The sequence below is a fragment of the Nuphar pumila genome, chromosome 10 (genome assembly GCF_984573655.1).
Source record: "Nuphar pumila chromosome 10, dmNupPumi1.hap1.1, whole genome shotgun sequence".
Classification (NCBI taxonomy): Eukaryota; Viridiplantae; Streptophyta; class Magnoliopsida; order Nymphaeales; family Nymphaeaceae; genus Nuphar; species Nuphar pumila.
Window position 1 is genome coordinate 36,969,720 of NC_143258.1, and position 20,354 is coordinate 36,990,073.

General features: G+C 37.8%; 1 protein-coding gene across 1 annotated transcript in view; it reads right to left on the reverse strand.

The window, feature by feature from the left end:
* The window catches only part of CRSH (Ca2+-activated RelA/spot-like protein), a 56,649-nt gene extending 37,284 nt beyond the window's left edge, over positions 1-19,365 (reverse strand). The window contains exon 1 of the mRNA XM_090018933.1: positions 18,935-19,365. Coding sequence (XP_089875059.1) covers positions 18,935-19,339 — 405 coding nt within the window. The 5' untranslated portion in view covers positions 19,340-19,365. The remainder of the gene's footprint in view (positions 1-18,934) is intronic.
* Positions 19,366-20,354: the final 989 nt, after the last annotated feature.

Below are 20,354 nucleotides of genomic sequence, written 5' to 3' on the forward strand. Positions count from 1 at the left end.
CAAACGGAACTCGGTGGTAGTAGTTTTCATTGCTCGATACTCTGTTTCAGTGGAGGAGAGTGACATCTTTTGTTGCTTCTTACACCTCTAAAATATAAGCGAGTCCCCAAAAAACACAATAGCCTGTAGTGGAAATATGATCGTTAGGATTGCCTTCCTAATCAAAATCAATATAAGCAATTAAATCAAGGGATGAAGAAGATAAGAAAAAACCCTTTAGTTATAATTTTCATAACTGCTTGTAATGAATTTTCAAAGATTCAAATATATAAAGCCTACTATGAGCAAGAGCACAAGAACAACCTACAAAGAGGCACTCACAATGTGATGCCCCAAAATTTAAAAACCAAAATTTTATCGAAATTTTGAAAATCAGGAATCATCACTATCTATCAAAACATTAGAATTCAGCATCTAATGTCGAGACATTAGGGAAATCAGCATTCACTAATATCACTTTCTTGGTATACCAATAACAACAGTTGTGTTTACACACCACCCCCAGGGAAAGCAGATTAGGTCATGTTGAACATGAGCGTTTTTGCTCATGCGGACATCGTGGTCGTCTATTTACATTTTGGATGAATGCCACGTGGTTTTGTTGACTTTTGAGCTTTTTAAAATGCAAATCGGATGGCCAAATGCTCATGTTCAGCATGACCTGATCTGCTTCCACCCCAGGCAAAGTGGCGGAATCTCCCTAAAACCGTGGCTGGAAGGTGAACCACCTAGTTGGGTTCAAGGGCACAATTGCACACGGAGTTTTAGTAACCTCACAATTTCCCAAAACCGAAGTTCAGGATTCCCACACTGTAGAAGGGATATCCGGAAAAAGCATTAATTACATTGTTTTACTTTATTTTATCTTTTTATCGAAAGAAAGATTTGTTTCTCAATATTCGTTTTGCAATTCAGCATGCAAAACACATCAAAATTCGTTTTGCAAAACACAGCTCGAGACCACAATCCGTTATTAATTCAATTAATGTCAAATCAATTTTTGCAATGCATATAACAAAATATAGAGCACCCCTAGCTCATGGCCCGCACGGCCTACAATGGTTCACTTTTAACCATTGATGCACCTTATGCAAAAAATACCATGAGGATACACATATGAAATCATTCATCATGCTCACCAATGCACATACATGCAACCAAAATGAGAATGCACATGTATAGTTATTTCACATATGCATAATATCACATGCTTGCAATTACATCATTCTTTTTATGGTTCATCTCATGCACCATATGCAAACATGCATCTGACCATTCGAGTGCCACAACAATATAAATTGTTGGATGTACATGTTCACTATATGCATAAGTATGTAAACAACATTTTAAAGGTCGTAACCATGCATAACCAACAATTTTTGTCTGTCACTTCGGCAAGCTCGGGGTACAACACATACCCACCGAGTCCAAGTCATGCCTCCCATACAATGTTGAAATATTCAAATGCTCATATACAACTACTCATAACAGTCAAATCACACAAATACTTAATCTAGACATGAACAAACACTCTAATCTGAATATTACACATGTATAAAGTTAAACAATGGTCATGTGTAAAAATCTGAACTCTTAACATACATAATTTTGGCCATAAACATGAACATTTGGCATAATAAATCGGAATATAACCAGGAACATTTAACACATTAAATTCGAGCATGATCATGAGCATTCAACATGCATACATCATGAATATGTAAATTTGACTATACATATAAGTATGCACATATATGTAATATCATGTTGAGTCTGGGCTTGGCCCAGGTCTCATTGTCAAGGCCTAAACGAGCCACTTAAAACGTGAGTAAGGGTTTTATTTTCAACATTTAAATTCAAGCGAAATTTGGGTTATTTTCGGGTGAATTTCATAAGTGAAATTCGAGTTATATATTGTTGGATGCGTCACAAAATTCTGAGTGTAACGGTATTTTTCCTTTTCGGATTCGGACTACAATTGGCCCGAAAATCGCATTTTTTCAAAAAAGGACTGCCTCGACGAACCGGGCCGAATTTGGATCAGACTGGATCCAATGGATTTGATCCAAATTAATATGGATCTGGACTATATCCAAGACCCATAATAATCCGGATTTGATCCAGCCCTAGACCCATTTGGATTTTTGGAGATAGTCTTGGATCTTAGATCTAGATCTAGATCTAGATCCAAATTCATGCCCAACAAATTTTCAACTTTAAATTCATTAGATACCTTTAAATTGAAGTTAATTAGTGTTAAGAAGTCTCCCAAGTTAATTTGGCAACCTTTGGAAGCTTTTGGATAATTATTTAATAATTAATAATTAATTAATTAATTTTATTTAATTCCAAAATTTTATTTTGGTATTTGTTTAGAACTCTTAGTAGAGTCCTTAAACACTTGTGAAGATCTAAGAAGGTTTTAGAAAGTCTTTTTAAAATGAAACTTTGAAAAGTCAACACTTTAGAGTTTTGAAATTTTCGAAAGCTAGAGTGTTAGAGTCCATAGAGGGAGAGAGTTATCTCTTCTCCAGCCCATCTAGAAGGGGATGGAGAAGAGGGAGGGGCGTCACCCCCTACTTCTCTATATATACCTCCAAAAAAAAAATAAGAGAAAGAAAGAGAAGAAAAAGAGAGAGAAGAAGAGAGGAAAAGAGGGAAGGAAGGAAGAAGAAGAGGGCTTTCTTCTTCAATCACCCCATGTTTTCACCATCTGTTCTTAATTCTTTTTCAATCTACACGTATGGTACGGGTCTTTCTCTTGTTTCAAATGAGAAAAAGAGCATGGATATGATTTTCATGCAAGATTTTAGTAAAAATCTATAGGAAAAGAGTAATTCTGAATATTTACTCTAATAGGGGTTTTATATTTCTCTTTTGCGGGGTTTATTTTGGGGGAAGATACTTATATTGATGCTTGCATTCGGGGATCCCTAAATCAGGACCGATTTGCCATGTTTGTAACATGCGCAAATCTGACCCGAATTCAGAGCATGTAAAATCTTGAAATCTAGATGCAATAATGAGTATATGCATGAATTTTTGTAAATGAATTTAGTGGTACATGCATGCATAACTGAAAATCTGCATAAGCATCATTGTTGTTTTATGAATCTATGCAAATCTGAACATGCTTATGTTATTGAGTATGATTATGCATATAAATGCATACTTAAAATATGAATCTGTCCATGCATGCATAGCTGAATGAAAATATGCATATTCATGCATACGTGAGATGTGGAATTTTGCTTATACATGCAGTCTGAAAATGAGTAGGCATATACATGCATAATCGGAAACTAAAAGTGTGTTTTTTTGCATGTCAGAAATAAAAAATTTATATATACGTGTATTGGCCTGGCTGGCAGCCAGGCTGAGTGGGGCTCGGTTGGGCAAAATCCAGCCCGGCCAGGCCCAGCCAGTCGGCTGGTCTGGCAGTCCTTATCAGGGATTGTTGGACCCTACCTGGCCAGCCAGTTGGCTGGGCAGGTGCTTCTTCTTTTTTAAGTATATAAAAGTTTTTTTTTTGGATCCCAGCCGACCCCTGTCGGCTGGGCTTTTGGGCCAGTCAGCCCTCAGCTGACTGGGTCGGCTGGGCTGGGGGTCTGACCCAGCCGACCGTGTCGGCTGGGTGGGTTCGGCTATGTGCCGGACCCAGTCGACTGGGTCGGTTGGATCATATGTCTTCAAAATTTTTTTATGTTTCAGTTTCTGCCTAAGTGAGGCTCAGATGGGTATATGCAAATTTTCAGTTGATGCTCATGTTGCTTATTTGAATCTGAAAAAAAATCGGGTCATATTCAGTTTGGCACAAAAAAATTTAGATTTGCTTATGACAATAGATCTGGTTTTATGCATGTTAAGAATGAAAATTTTCTCATGCTTGGCTTGATACATTGTGCTTGATCAAAATATTATTGCATAGTGGCTTTCATGTGCATGTGTATACATGAAATAAATATGTTTTGCATGTACATAATTGCATGAATGTTCACATGTTTTAATTGAAATGATTCATGAATGAAAGCATGCATTTGACATGAATATAGGTATTGAATGAAAGCATGCATTTAACATGAATGTGTGAACTCATGCACGTGCATACGAATATTATTGTTTTATACACATTGAAATTGACATAAATGAATGTGCATTGAGAAGCATTTAAAATGAATGCATAGTGGCATGTTATTAATGATTTTTGCATATGAATGCATTGATGATCAAAATAGATCATCGTAAGTCGTGTTATCCTTGCTCCTTGTTTGATATGTTGTCATGCATTGCAAAAAGCAAATGTGATATTATTGTTCTAATTGCACTGTTTTATGTTGTCACGGGTTGTGATCTCGTTAAAAGCTCCGCATGTTGATTTGCAAGCTTGTGTTATTAATTCTGCATATTGAATTGCAAATTAAAAGAGTTGAATTAATAACAAGATAAAAGAAATTAAAAGAACAGTGTAATATATCTTTCCTTGATATCTCTTTTATAGTATGAGAATCTTGGACATTGCGGTTTTGGGAAAACTGTGAGGATATTAAAACTCCGTGTGCGCTGTTTTTGCTCATGAACCTGATATTGAGGTTATTCTCTTGGCCATAGTTTTAAGGAGAATCTGTCACTTTACCTAAGGGTAGTGTGTAGACACAACTGTTGTTTTGGTATACCAAGAAGGTGACATTATGGTTGTTGATTTCTATAGTGTCCTGACATTAGATGTTGATTTCTAATCTTTCGAAGGCTGTTTCGGTCGAGGGCTAAGTTTGGAACCCAGTAATAAAATACAAATTATGTGTTAAGCGACAACTGGAAACCTAACTTGATCTCAGAAAATTTTACTTGTTTGAAGTATCCGCGGACGATGATAATAAAAAAAGAAACCTAAATTGTGCGCATTTAATAGGAACATGCATATAAAAAGAAAACTCTGATAAAAGATAATAATTTATTCATGCATCTGCACTGAAATCATGCATATTCCTGCTATGCATTAGATCATGCATATTTACTTATTCCCTTAATTGTGATATATTGGTAAATGCATGATGTTTGTTCCTTAATGCACGTTAAATGTCTTTATTGCTTAATTTGTAGTCTCTGTTGTTTATTAAATTGTTCTTCCATGCTTAATAATTATTCACTATTGCAAGAATGGTTAATTGAGTTATAAATTTGTCATAATTGCATCCCTCTAAAATATTACAGGAATCTTATTTGTATTCTTTTTACTTATTTGTTTCATTAAAGGGATTCGTACATAAAATTCTTTGAATCCTGACACCCTTACTTTTGTGTTTTTACAGTCTCAAAGGCACAGTGAGGCGACTTGCTTTCGAAAGGGCTACAAGGAGACCACACAACTGCTTGACAGATTCTTTTGGACATCGTGACTCTTCTCTATGCTTTATTTATATTTTATTTGCTTATGTCTCAGGCTCTATGTCACGCCCCAAAAATCCAGGACTTGTAACTTTTTAGAAAAGTTTAGAAAGCTTTGAAATCATACAATAATCAGAGTTTAAATAATACTTCAGCGGAAAATGATATTTTTAAAACCACAAGTCAATGGATCTTGAGCATATTACAGCGTAAACTCTCCTTTTGTCAAATCCCGCACAACCATTGAAATCAAATGGTTTAGAAACAGACTTTCAATAATTGAGAATTCGTTTGTTGAAACCAAGAAGAAGCTTACTAAAACAGTTTTATTAACTCACGGTTTAATAAAAGAGAAATTTTGAAACACACTTTATACCAAATTTACCAACATGTCCTCAGGAGCGAAACGTCAGGGAAAGAGCTCTATCTTGACCTCATCACGCCATCGTGCCATCGCAGACTGTATTACCTATCCAAAATCTGCCCATAAAATAGGTCAGTTTCACTAAAAACTGGTAGGTGCACAGACAGGACAATATAGAACATAATTAAGCAGAATAATTTAATATGTCAAGTAGACAGGCAATTAAATAGCAATTTGCTTTCAGCAGAGTCATAGAGCAAACTATCATGAGCATAATGCTAAAATCATTACTAGCATTTTACTGGCACAAATAAGCTAACTATTACAAGCAAAGCACTGCACAAGAAAGTTAACTAGCAAAATACAATGCTTCATCAACCACACACACAATTCCATAAGTATTGAACCTGTTGTACCCTATAACTTTCATACGTGCATAACTGAACACATTGTGTGATCGGATTTAAATTATGCTTCGATATTAACTGGCCAAGCGGGTACGCACAAGGCACGACTCTAGAAACAGCCTAGACTGATCCAGGGGTTTATTATGCTATGTATTTTATGATAACCCGGATAGTTGACTGAGTCCGCACCTAAGGGGACGGTCGGTGACCAAGAGAGAAATCCCCAAAGCAGCATAAATAATGGATGCATCCCAAACATGGAGAGCTACCACCTAGGATAATTATGGTAGTCTCATTCCCCTAACTCCGATGACTGGGGAAGCCGAGTCTTTTGCTCGTAACTGCCATTAATGGCCTGTCCATCGAAGTTTTGTACCTTCCTGTCCTCTCTCCTGACAGGAGTCAGCGATTCGAATGAGTACATAAGGGGTAGTTAACTGAAGACTAATTCTACATACTCTGGTCTTTCGACCCACTCGAGTATCTTGCCGGTGAAGGCGAAAACATCACTTATTTAGGTGATCACAACATTTTGTTATTTGCACTCATCGAGGTTGCCACAACCTACTCATCCAATCATCGCAACGTAAGAAGACGTACTTGTCAAAAAGTACGGTCGTACATGTCATAAGTACGACTACGATGAAAGGGATATGGTTACACAAAAGAAACCCCAACAGATATTATCTACAAAAGGATTAATACAACACATCCTGGCAAGATAAGTCTTGAATTCAATTCAACATTTTTCATATTTCATGATGCAAGGTCATCTCGGATCTCTCGTCCGATCAACAAAGTACTTAACATGTTGTGCATGTCTAAAAGTACGCTATATTGAACCAGGGAGGTCTGTGGGCTTCTCAAAAGGAATACCCAACACGCAACTTCATAACAATTCAAAGAATATAGGAGTGCTCATTTGACACGATTCATCCTTAAAAGTCATAATGCCACATTAAGTCATTCACGCAAGGCACAACACTATCAAACTCGCATCCAAAATTTATCTTAGTATCGACATGTGACACTAGATTGATAAATAAAGAATGGGTCCTTCAATAGAACTCCACTCATTCATATGCTCATGCCCCTGATCGGGGTTATTCGAATTGGGTCGCAACTCGAATCGGGGTTATAAAATATTTCTCCCAAGTGTGCGGACTTGGGAGGACTCAAATGAAACTTCAAAATCCTGTGAGGATTAAAACTTAACTTTGCAAAAGTTGTGCCATTTGAAGAGCACTGGGTTCGCAGGAGGAAACCCTCTTTTAAAAGAACTATAGCGCACAAGTGCAACTTCTAGTGTTTTGAAAACAAGTGATAACAGGATTGGCACAAGACTACATTTATGTAAGTACATATTTACCATGAGTGTGAGCACATGCAGGTTATAACATGTCAACAATCAACTCTCGACTTGCGATGCCGCACATCGAGGGAAAAGCACATAAGTAATACACGAGGTACCAAAACCATACATTGACCACTTAGACAGGCAAACACATAAGGTCATAAGTAATACACGAGACACAAAGTCGTACCTCACTCAAAGGAAACGTGCAGGCAAAAATGGATGCAAGCAAACAAGGCATATGTATTTCAAGAAATACGAAACCACACCTCAACTCATAATCAACTTATGCAAAATAATGATCGAATAATGAAATTGTACATCGACCCATAGGAACAAACAGGCAAGCATATATGCAAGCAATTAAGGGCATAAGTATTGCAAAAAGTACGAAACCACACCTCAACTCATAATCAACTTATGCAAAATAATGATCGAAGAATGAAATTGTATATCGACCCATAGGAACGAACAGGCAAGCATATATGCAAGCAATTAAGGGCATAAGTATTGCAAAAAGTACGAAATCACCTTCAACCACATAAGCAAATACGCAAATTAATACTCAAAAAGTAAAATCATACATCGACTCATAAATATGCAGACAAGAAAATATGCAACGCAGAAGCAATATAAATCTAAGCATATCTAGCATGGGCATCTTAATTATTTCAACTTAAATACGTTCATCAATTTTCCTTTGTGCGACTTTACCCTACCTTGGGATGTCGTGCAGCTGCGTACGCCTACGCGTGAGGATAATACGAGGATCGGGCCGCGGAACACGAACGGGACCTATTGCAACAATCTGCAAGAGTGTGAAAAAGATATTCAATTATGCTAATATAATTAATGGTGCAACGGGGCAAGGGTAGGATTAGGCGGCACGGAGTGATCCCCCGAATGCCGACGACAACGGGGCAGCAGGGAATGAGCCAATGTCAAATATAGCGAGGCGGCAGAGGGCGAGCCCCTGCAGACAGCACTGAAGCGGCAGGGGTCGCACCCCTGCCAACAGCACTGAAGCGGCAGGGGTCGCACCCCTGCCAACGACAATGAAACGGCAGGGGCTAGCCCCTGCCGACAGCACTAAAGCGGCAGAGGGTCGCACCCCTGCCGACGGCAGCGAAGCAGCAGGGGTCGCACCCCTGCCGACGGCAGCGAATCGACAGGGGTTGAGCCCCTGCCGACGGTGGCGAATCGGCAGGGGTCGAGCCCCTGCCGATGGCAGCAAAACAGCAGGGGAGGCAGCCCCTGCCGTCAGCACCGAAGGGGCAGGTGGCTAGCCCCTGCCGACGAGAGAGGGATCAGGGCGGCAGGAGCCATCAGCCTCCTGCCGACCCCTTCGCAGATCATGGCAGAGGGGAGGGTGACAGGGGCCAAAGGCCCCTGTCGGGCTTGAAAAGAAATGGCAGGGGCCATCGGCCCCTGCTGGGTTTTAAAAGAAGAGGGGTTGGGAGACAGGGGGACGACCGACCTCCTGTCGGTCGCCCGATCTCCCACAAGGAAGAGAAAAGGGGGGGTCCGCAGGGGCCATTGGCCCCTGCCGGCACTCCGACGCACCCCAAAAGAGAGAAGGGGACGACAGGGGCCCTGTAGGCCCCCGGTCGGGTCTCCAATGGGCAAGGAGGGAGATGGGAGGGCGCGGCAGGGGTCGTGCGCCGCCTGCCGGCGTCCTGGCGAGGTGACAGAGAGGGAGATGGGAGGGGGAGGAGGAGAATGTGGAGTGGCGTACCTGGGAGCGATGGCCGGCGTCGGCGTGGGGCGCAGTGACGGCGGCGGTGGCGAGCGCAGAGAAGGAGGAGGGGGTCGTCGCAAGGAGATCGAGGGCGACGTGCTGGGGGCGAAGGGTTGTGTGCCCTCCCCCGCCCCCCTGCAGTGCTTTTAAAAGCCTCAGGGGGGGCGATGAATGGGGAAACCCCGATGGGTTTCCCCCTAAGTCTTTCGAAAACGAAGGTGGAAGGGGGCGGCGCTCGGGAAGAGGATTTGAAATCCTCTTCCCAAGTCGGGTTATTAAAACCCTAATGAAGAGGGGGGCCGGGTCGGATCTGAACCCGACCCGGCCCGGGTCCAAATTAATTTTTTTTTTTTAAAGCGGGTTTTACACTCTATGCATTTTAATAAATAAAGTTTGTGCTTGGTTTGGATGATGGGTATAAAATCCCTTGTGATGGTGATTGTGGTTAAACAGTAAAGGCTCTGGGTTTCTAAGAATGTTTTTGCACTTGTTTAAAAAAATAAAATAAATTTTTGTCACTTTTTCACGGGTATGAGTTGGGATCGTTACATATATGTCAATTTGACCATATATGTAAATCTAGACATTCAACGTACATATATATCTAAGCATTTAACATGTCAAAAACTACACTTGTAACAAGTATAAAATCTGTCTATTTGGCCTGTGCAAATCAGCCTATTTACCATATACTAATTTGAACCTGTAACATATGCAAATCTAGACATTTCTCTCTTTCTTCTTTTTTTTGTCCAGATTCATTTTCTGAACCTACCCAGCCGAACAGCAGACCAGTTGGGTTCACCAGGGCATGAAGACTGCCAGTTTTATATTTTGAACTTGCACAGAAATTTTGAATCGGTTGGGCTTTAACAGTATACAACAATGCCCAACTGACCTGCAGTCAGTTGGGATTTGATCAGAAGTTTACTACTCAGCCGAACTGCAGGTCGGCTAGGACAAAGCTCAGTTTTTTTTTATATAACAATTTTTTTTTACAGTCAAGGGAACTGCCCAGCCGACAGTCGGCTCGGCTCCTGACTTGATGTCTGCCCAGCCGACAGTCGGGTAGGCTTATTCAGTCCGATGACTGCCCAACCGACTGTCGGCTGGGCCCATATATATTTTTCTTTTTAATGTGAACCAAACTTCAACATATGCATGAATAGTAAATAGAACCACAGGTTTCAAAACAGAATTTTCAAAGGATCTAAACTAACCAAAATGCATGTTTACAACACTATATATATATACATATATTCATATTGATTGCCTCATCAGATCTGGCAGCATATATGATGGGATAAATTTGTCCATCATTACAATAGTCAGATCGGTCCATATTTGATTGTATATCTCATGGGTCGTACACCATAACTATGAATATATATCATTTTTCCCTAATTTAAACATGGGAAAACAAACCAGATTCATGGTTTCCTACGAAAATATTGCCTAAACTCGATTTAGTTTTGTTTTTTTCCATCTGAATACAAAAGAAGAATTCGTACCTTGTTCTTGAAGTTCGAAAAAGGTTGAAGAAAGCGTCCGATGACCGGAGAAGAGGGTGAATCCTCCTCCTCCTCCTCTCTCTTCCTCTCTCTCTCTCTCTCTCTCTCTCTCTCTCTCTCTCTCTTTTCTTTCTCTCTTTTTTTTTTGAAGCTTATATAATGAAAGCCCCTAGAGGGGTGATGCCCCCCCGCCCTTCTAGGGCTTTCCAATATGTCCAACTTCCCTTCCTAATCCATTAGATTTTTTTGTTGACTTTCTAAACCTCTTTCCTTATTCCTTAATTCTTACTTCTTTTTATTTTTATCTTACGTCTTTCTAATTAGCCATTGAGTCCTTCTAGAAACCCTAATCAACCCACTATCTCATCTAATAAATTTTGAAATTTATTTATTTTAATATTAAAATAATTAAATAATATTTATTTATTATTTACTGGAGTCTTTTAAACCTTTTATTTCCTTAATTTAAACCTGTATTATAAATTTAAAGTTTATTTTTGTTGGATCTGGATTTTGGATCTAGTTCTGGATCCAAGTCCATATCCAAAATCCATTTGGATCCTAAACTGGACCAGATCCTAATTAAAATGGGTCTTGGATTGAGTTCAGATCTATATTTTTGGACATATGGATCCGATCCGATCCAATCCAGACCCAACCCCATCGAGACAGACCTTTTTTGAAAATATGTGATTTTAACCATAGCTCGAATTCGAAAAAGTAAAATACCGTTGAACTCATAATTTTGAGGTGAATCTAACGGTATAAAATTCGAATTTCGCCTCCGAAATTTGCCTGAATTTAACCCGAATTTTGCTTGATTTTAAAGGTTAAAAATAAAAGTTTTTATTACATTTTAATTTGCTCATTTAGGTCTTGTCGATGAGTCCTGGGCCAAGCCCAAACTCAATTATTACACTAGTTAAATCTGTTATGAAACGTACATCACCTTCTTGTTCTTGTTCTTGTTCTTGTTCTTCTTCTTCTTCTTCTTCTTCTTCTTCTTCTTCTTCTTCTTCTTCTTCTTTCACATATTTTCAGCAAAGCAAGGTACGGGTTCCTCTCTTTTTCTGATAGAAGAAGGTTTAGCATGTCTTAAATCATATGGGTTTAAGAGTTGATCATATATAAAAATTCTTGCATGTATATACTATGTATTTTTTATATTCTTGATGCTTAAAATTGATTTTCTGTATCCCTGAACATGTCTGTAAATTTTTTCATGTATATAGTATGTATTTTTTATATTCTTGATGTTTAAAATTGATTTTCTACATCTTTCAACATGTCTGCAAATTTCTGCATGCATATACTATGTATTTTTTGTATTCTTTATGTTTAAAATTGATGTTTTGCATCCCTGAACATGTTTGCAAATTTCTGCATACATATACTATGTATTTTTTGTGTTCTTGAATATTAAAATTGATTTTCTGCATCTCTAATCATGTCTGAAAATTTCTGCATGCATACCTATAAAGATTTTTATTGTTCTTGATGCTTAAATCTAAGTTCATCCATCTCTAATTATGTCTGAAAAATTCTGCATGTACACCATAAAGATTTTTATTGTTCTTGATGCTTAAATCTAAGTTTATGCATTTTTAATCATGTTTGGAAATTTCTGCATGCATACCATGAAGATTTTTATCGCTCTTGATACTTAAATCCAAGTGTATGCATCTCTAATCATGTTTGAAAATTTTTGCATGCATATCATATATATTTTTATCGTTCTCGATGCTTCAATTCAACTTTCTGCATCCCTGAACGTGTCTGCAAAATCTTGCATGTATTTATGTGTTCTTGATTAGATTTACAGCACATGTAGTGTATACACATGTGCTGGCTGCACTCTTGATGAGATTCACAGCAACATATTTGCGTACACATGTGCTGCCAACGTTCTTGAACATATTCGCAATCTTAACATATATATATATATATATATATATATATATATATATATATATATATATATATATATATTGTGTTGATTGCTTTTAAGCAGATTCGCAACATAAAATACATATGCGGATTGCTTTTGAATAGATACACGACATAAAAAAATATATAAATATTGTTTGCTTTTTTAATAGCTTTGCAGCAATATATGTGTTTATATGCAAATATGTTGTCTGCATTTGAACATGAAATTTTGGTTATTACGTGTGTTTAATGTTCACTGAAAAATCTTGCAATGCTAATTTATTGTGGTAATGTTTGATCCACTAACGGGCCATTGAAAGCCGTGAGCATATGTTCCTTACGAAATATTAAATTATGATTTTTGCATTGCAGAATGATTTTATTGGAAATTGGTTTTTCTTAATTAATTACAAAGTTGAATTTGATGGGACAAAGGCCCGAATTTGTTATTATATGTGGATTTGCATAATTGAAGAACTCTTAATTAATTAAGATGGTAAAAGAGACCAAACAATGTAATAATTTTCTTCTCTGGTGTCCCTATGAAAGGGTGGGAACCTTGAATGGCGGTCTTGGGGGACCGTGAAGATACTAAACACCATGTACATTTGTTGTCTTGAAGAACTCGATATGTGATTCATCCCGACCACAGTTGTAGGGAACTTTCAGCCGCTTTGCCTGAGAGTGGTGGTGTTGACTCGGTTGTAGTTATTGGTATACCAAGAAAGTGGCGTTAATGGTTGTGGATTTTCATTAATGTCCCAGCATTAGGTGAGGATTCCTAATGTTCCGACAGATGGTATGGATTTCTGATATCGGTTAGGAAACAAGTGTGGAACTCAGTAATTAGAATACAAATTATGTGTTAAGCTACAATTGGGAACTGCCTTGAACCTTGAAAATTTTGCCCGTTTTAAGTATCTGTGGGTTTATAAGAAAGTAGAAATTAAATTTGTGTGCATAAATAGGGACATGCATGCAAAAGCAATTCTAATAAATTAACTTAAAAAGTTATTCATGCATGTTACATTGATTCATGCATCTCTAAATGTTTAATTTAGCATGAAATTGTTGATTGCTTGTTTGAACTGCTTAGATGGTAAGTTTGTTCTGAATCTTCTGATGATATGTTATCTGTGATTCCTCTTAAACTTGTGCTTGATTTATTTTATGTTATTTTCTTATTGTTGAAAATTTAGAGGGTCTCGTACGAGAACTTAGGTTCTTACTCGGTTTTCGAAAAATGTTTTTCAGGCACTGAGGCTCCGTGATGATGGGACTGGCTAGCTAGAGAACTCGAGGGTTATGATCGGTGGCTCGAGTTCTGATGGATATGTATGTTTTGTCTTTTTGTTTTGGGAATAGTGTGAAACTTCATTGAGACTATTCAATTAAGTTTATGCTTTAAATTTATTCTTTGTGAAACAGTTGATGGGTTGTGAATATTAAACCTATAATGTGCTCCTAATCCTTAGGAGGTTTTCCGCAATTGTTCAAAAAAAAATCCACATTTTTCGAGGGCTAATTTGGGGTTGTTACACTTTGATGAGCATTCCACGGGCACTCGAACAAGGAGTCTAGCCAACAAACACATGTGGTTGTCAATCACCAATGATGAAGAGCACTATGGCTCTAATACCATGTAAGGAAATAAGAGCCTTCAAGCACGAACAAAATGTCCAACAAAAGACAAAATGGACAAGCACAAAAGGGCAATTATGGACACACTCACAAATGCCACAAGGTGTCACACAAATGAAGGCTCAAATATAAAACATAATATTTTATTAATCCACACAAGCGTGCAAAAATGCATACTTACAAAGTGGGGGTTCTCCCCTATATATACAAGCCAAGGGAGGAAACATATAGCCATTGGACTAGCCCCATCGGCAAATCAACCATGAGGTGACCAATATAAAAAACAAAAAAATACATAAATAAATAAAAATACAAAATATAAAAAGATGTTTATATATAATACATATATATATATACATGTATATATGTATACAAATACATATACAAACATAGGTATGTATACATATAGATACATATATATAATATATACACAATTTAGGAAAATGATACAATTTAAAGGCACTAAGAACACCAAGTCTTTTGTGCCAAGTAGCTATATCCTTGTTTTGAACATGATTACAAAAAAATTTAGAGGGGAGAGACAAAAAATCCATATAGTAAAGATCTTCTCTCCTATGGCTTTGCCCAATCAACTTCTCGGACCAAGATCCCGCATAGAGCAACCCGTAGGTGAAAAAGAGACTCTACAACCATGGTCAAAAATTTGAGAAATGAAAAATAAATTTAAGTTTAATTTTGGAATAATTCTAATTTTGAGAACAAAAAAAATCTTTAGAATTGTTTAAAACTTTTTTCAAATTTTCAATTCCTTTGATTTTCAAAGATGTTGCATCGGCGGTGAAAACAAAAGAAGCATGAGAGTTGGTGCATTGATTAAATAGTAGAGATGCATTACATGTCATGTGAAAAGAAGTTCCCAAGTCAAGTATCCATGAAAACATACCGGGAGGAGTTAAGAATGAGATCGCGGCACCGAATGTGGATGGCGTAGAGGTGTTAGACTTAAAAAATTGTTGGAGAGCCTCCCCCAATTGAGCAATGGATAACTCTTTAAGATCTCCTCCTTTCTTTGAATTGTCACTTGTTTTGGTTGGCTTCTATCCAATGAACGCCACTTTCCTTTTTTAGCTTAGGACAATCAGGTTTGATATGTCCCAGCTCATTACAAAAGTCACATATGATTTTTCTAATTCCTTCATTGTTTTGCCTCCCAAAATGAAGAGGCATGTATGTTCTTAGATTGTTCCTCGGTCTCGATATGACATGCACCTTATCTCCTTCCTTGGTCATCAAGAGGTGAGTCGCTTCTTGACATAACTCGGCAAGAGCTTCATTTAGGGGAGGATGAGAAGTTCTATGAAGCAAAGAGACCTGAACTTGTTAAAATTTCGGGTGAAGTCCGTGAAGAAATTAAAAGAAATGCTCATTTTCAATTTGTCTTTGTCTAAACTCAATGGTGGCTCCTTCCCATTGAGGAAGTAGTGCAAGTTCATCCCACAAAGGGGATAAAGTACAATAATAGTGATGTATACTCATGTCTCCTTGCTTGGTAGATCTTACACTTTTCTTGCAAAAAGTATTTTCTAGCAAGATCCCTTTGAGTGTACATGTTTTCATGAATATCCAAGCTTCATTAGCTTCCATGAACTTAAAAAGGTTGGCACAAATCTTCCACTCAACATTGCTCATAAACCATGCAAATATCTTGGTATGCTCGCTTTCTCAATCTTCCATCTTTATTTGATATTCTTGAATGGTTTTTTCTCTTTCCTCTCCAATAAGAGTCTTCTCTTGATTTCCCTCCTTCTTTGTGAGTTTGAGTTGTGGCTCGGGAACTGTGACATGTAGATAACCCCAGAGTTTATTTCCTTTGAGGTGGTTCTTCATCCACATCAAATAGTTTGATCCATTCAATTAAAAAGAGAACTCAATCTTTCACTCCTTTTCGACCATAACGAAGAGAAAGAGCAAGAAGAGAGGTGCCGAAGAATGGCAATGAACATGATCACCACGAGCACCCGATAACATGTGCACCATGATTAACAAGGCCTAAGAGTTTATACACCAAGGGCTCTGATACCACGTGATGAAGCCTCAAATACAAACACAAGCATAAAGCCACTAAGGCAATACACAAGCCACTAATGGGAAATCACAAGGCCACAAAGAGCACACCTCACAAGTAACACTCAAAGGAGCACAATAATAAAAAATATTATCTTTATTTGATTAATGGATGCTTTAGAAAAGCATACCATCACAATGAGTGAGACCCGATTTAAATAGGAGGAAACCAAGAGCTACATGGGCTAGTCCTACTAGTTGTTGGGCTAGTCCCAACAGCTAGAAATAATTACAAAAAAAAATAAAAATAAAAATAAAAATACTAAACTGCCCTTAATGGGCAAGACCTATTACACTCTTGTAAAAAGACCAAAATGCCCCTAGAGGGCATGACATATTACGAACAAAGAAATATATGTATATATTTAATACTCATATTATCACAATATAGCATTTCTTGACAGATGGATTAATGTAAGGCAGAGAGAAAATGCCGTATCCATAGTGTTTTAGTCATCACCACAATCATAGCTCAACATTTCACCTCAGTGTTTGACTATGCTACAGTTCTCTGCTTGCTAGTAGACCAGGACACAAAATAATGTCTTAAGGAATATATCAAAACTAGTCATAGACTGCCTAGTGCAGGGATCACTTAAACAATCAGAATTAGAATATGTCAGTATAATATAGAAATATTTGGTATATCCTTCTTGAACATCCTGTAGATCAACTCATCTAAAATCATTCATGTCACATATCTTAGGGTCCTCTTAACTGCTTTCATTGATTTCATTTCGGAGCATGGATGAACTTAAAAACTTAGTGGATAACAAATACTAAGGCTGGGCTCATGAATGTGAGATACTGTAGTATGCATATATGCTTCTAAGCTCTTCTAGTCTTTTTATAAATGGATCATCATCTCATTCTTCTCTTGACTTTGCTTTATGCATTATGAGGCAAAGGCATTTTCGCAGAATTGTGCCCTGCCATTCGATTTCATGTAAGAGATCCTGCACCATACTTCATTTGGGTCAATATTAAATCATCTACCAGATGGTCCACCTGTACTCTTAAGAAAACATTGAAAAAATACACCTATTTATTACAAAGATTGTTGCATTACTCGCATTCTCTTGTACGTGGATGATATGGTCATTACAAAGAATGAGCTCTCTCCATTAATGAAGTAAAGAAGATGCTAAATGACAATTTTCAAATGAAAAACATTAGATACCCTAAGTTACTGCTTTGGGATTAGGGTTACAATATGGCATTAGAAATGGAACATTTGCATGAAATAACTAAGAATGAAATCAATCTGATACTGCTCCAGGGACCGACAATCACCATATGACGGTTGCACCAATCTATGCTCCAGACATGGCTTTTAAGAGAATCATGCTTCTCTGCATCAAGGAGTAGACCTTGAGGCATCTCAATGCATTTTCCCTAACCTTGACATGATATCTGAAAGGTGCAAGAGTTCACACCTCTTCCCAGGTCAGACTACAAGCAACAATAACAGAATAGATTTAGTCAATCAGCATAGACTGATCCAAACCTAAATCAATTCCACTGTAGCACCTGTGAATGTATAAGACATCTATTAAATAGAAAGCTTAGGGCATGTGTGTCACACCTTGTGATTCTTAGATTTTCTTTGTGATTGCAAATCACGAGCATACCACTTTCTCATGTTTACTGAAACATAAAAAGGTGTACATCTGTGATTGTGATTCTCACTTGAGAATGCTCATCACTTGAAACCTGTGATTCTTGGTCACAAGATTGACCTTGTGACCAACAATCATAGCTTTTACTTTCTCGGCTGTGATTGTTCATCCCTGCCCGTGACCAAAGCAAATATACCCTTAGTTCCAATAGCAACATTGCATATGGAACTCCAAGGGATTGAATAGGAAATGATGCTCCAATTCATATAGCAATTATCAAGTAATTATCTATAAAAAGACCTTTTATAGATCATTGTTCCATCACTTGTTTGAAACATATGCAGAAACAAACCAGAAACAGGTAGAGCTAGTGAGGGAGCTGAAATTACAGTTCAGAGGGTGTTCAAGCTCGACTCGTTCTTGTGGTGAACAGAGACAAGCTCAGGCTGGCTCGTTTACTAAAAAAATACATTTTTCAAAGTAGACAATTATAGAATTTAGACTCTAAACCTAAGCTCAAACTGATTCATTTACAAAATAAATACACTGTTTCAAAACTGTAAGCAATAGGACTTGAACTCTATACTTATTGCTTGCAAGCCAAACACTTCATCTATCTGTGCTCTATGATATAAAATACATGTAAAAGATGTTTATTACTACTTAACAAGCTTATAAGAGCCAATCCGAACACCCAGTGTTCATGTTTGGCTTGCCATGCCACAAGTTCGAACAAGCTCTTTACAAGCTCAGCCATGACCGGCTAGCTCATTTCCCATCCCTATAAATAGGTCGTAAACAAATTCTAAATCCGAAACATAGTAATGGAGAATGAAATAAGTCCACCTGAAACATCTGCTACGAACGGAAAGAGATCATATAAATGAAAGCCGGCCGTTACCTGAAAATCAGCGAGAATGCAGGCTACAGAAAGAGCTCTAGAAAGCGGAGGCCGGCCGTCCGGAGCCAAAGGCAACGCCAGAAGCAGAGGGATGGAGAGCTTAAGGGTCTTGAAGAGGAGGCGGGAGGAGCTCGTCGACAGAACCTGGAACTTCTCCGTCAAGTCGTTGAATGCACCCACCAACTCCACCACCATCCTTCCCCCGGGCTGCTCCACCATTGACACTTTTCCGGCCGCCAACGGCCGGATATCGGCGAAACCAACCGCCAAAACGGGCGGAATTCGACCAGACCGGCGATGAAAGGTGAAGTTTGAGCAAGAATGATGAGATAGACGCCTCTTCCGCCATGGAATGGGTTGTTGGGGAGGTTGGGAGGTGAAGAAGGGAGAGGCGGAGGCCTCCATGAGTTCCGAGCGAGAGTGTGATTATGAAAGAGAATCAACCAAGTAATACGGTGGCTTTATTTATGGTTTCACCACTGTGGCCTCCAACTTGCCACTTAGCAAGATCTCGTGGGGTGGTCCTTTTCCGTTGGGGATTCTCTGCCGTTCATCGTAGAGAAAGTTGAAGCTGAGCACAGTCCTCTTTTCTTGGATCGGGTCGGGTCTAGGCCAAGGAGTAAAGAAACAGGGCAAGCCCTCTCAATAGTTTTGGATTAATCAGCATAATGCACATTAAAAAGGAGGATGCATGCTAATTATGAGACTAATATTGAAAGATTGCATCAAAGCACAAACTTGGCCATTTTTCTAGCTAAAATTAAGGGTAAATAATTAATTCCATCGGTTAATATAATAACAGAGGCAACAACTGAGCAATCTCCCAGAAAAGGTGAGACTTTTGTTTTCAAACATTTGAAACATGAGAGGCTAAACGTAAACTCATCAAAGATTAAGCGCCTGTTTGTAAATTATCGTAGCTCTTTTAGATAAGTGATGCTAAGTATAGGAATGTACGAGAGAACAAATATTTGCTAGAGTAGTTTGTATATATAATTTAGTAGGAAAACATTTTTTAAACATTCTTCCAAACTTTTTGTAATCCAACTTTAGAGATGTGATTTATACAGTTTGGTAGAAAACAGGTATTGAATAATGTGTTTGCAGCATGTAAACAGGTCTTTTAAGAGCTTCAAAATCAAAGGCCCACGTTATATCTAATTTAATTAATTAGAAAAATATATTTTGTAAAACCTACAAATTTTTGATATTTTTATGAGAAATAACGATGAATTTAAGGCTAAATTATTATTTGAACTTAAGATGAGAATTAAATTATAATTTGAGCTTTAGTTTGTATTCAAAATAAATTTCAAATTGAAAATTTGTTCTGAATCAGTTGTTTATTTTTAATTTGATTTAATTTGGATTTAAATTAAATTTAATTTGAATTTTAATATTAGTCTAGATTCAAATTGAG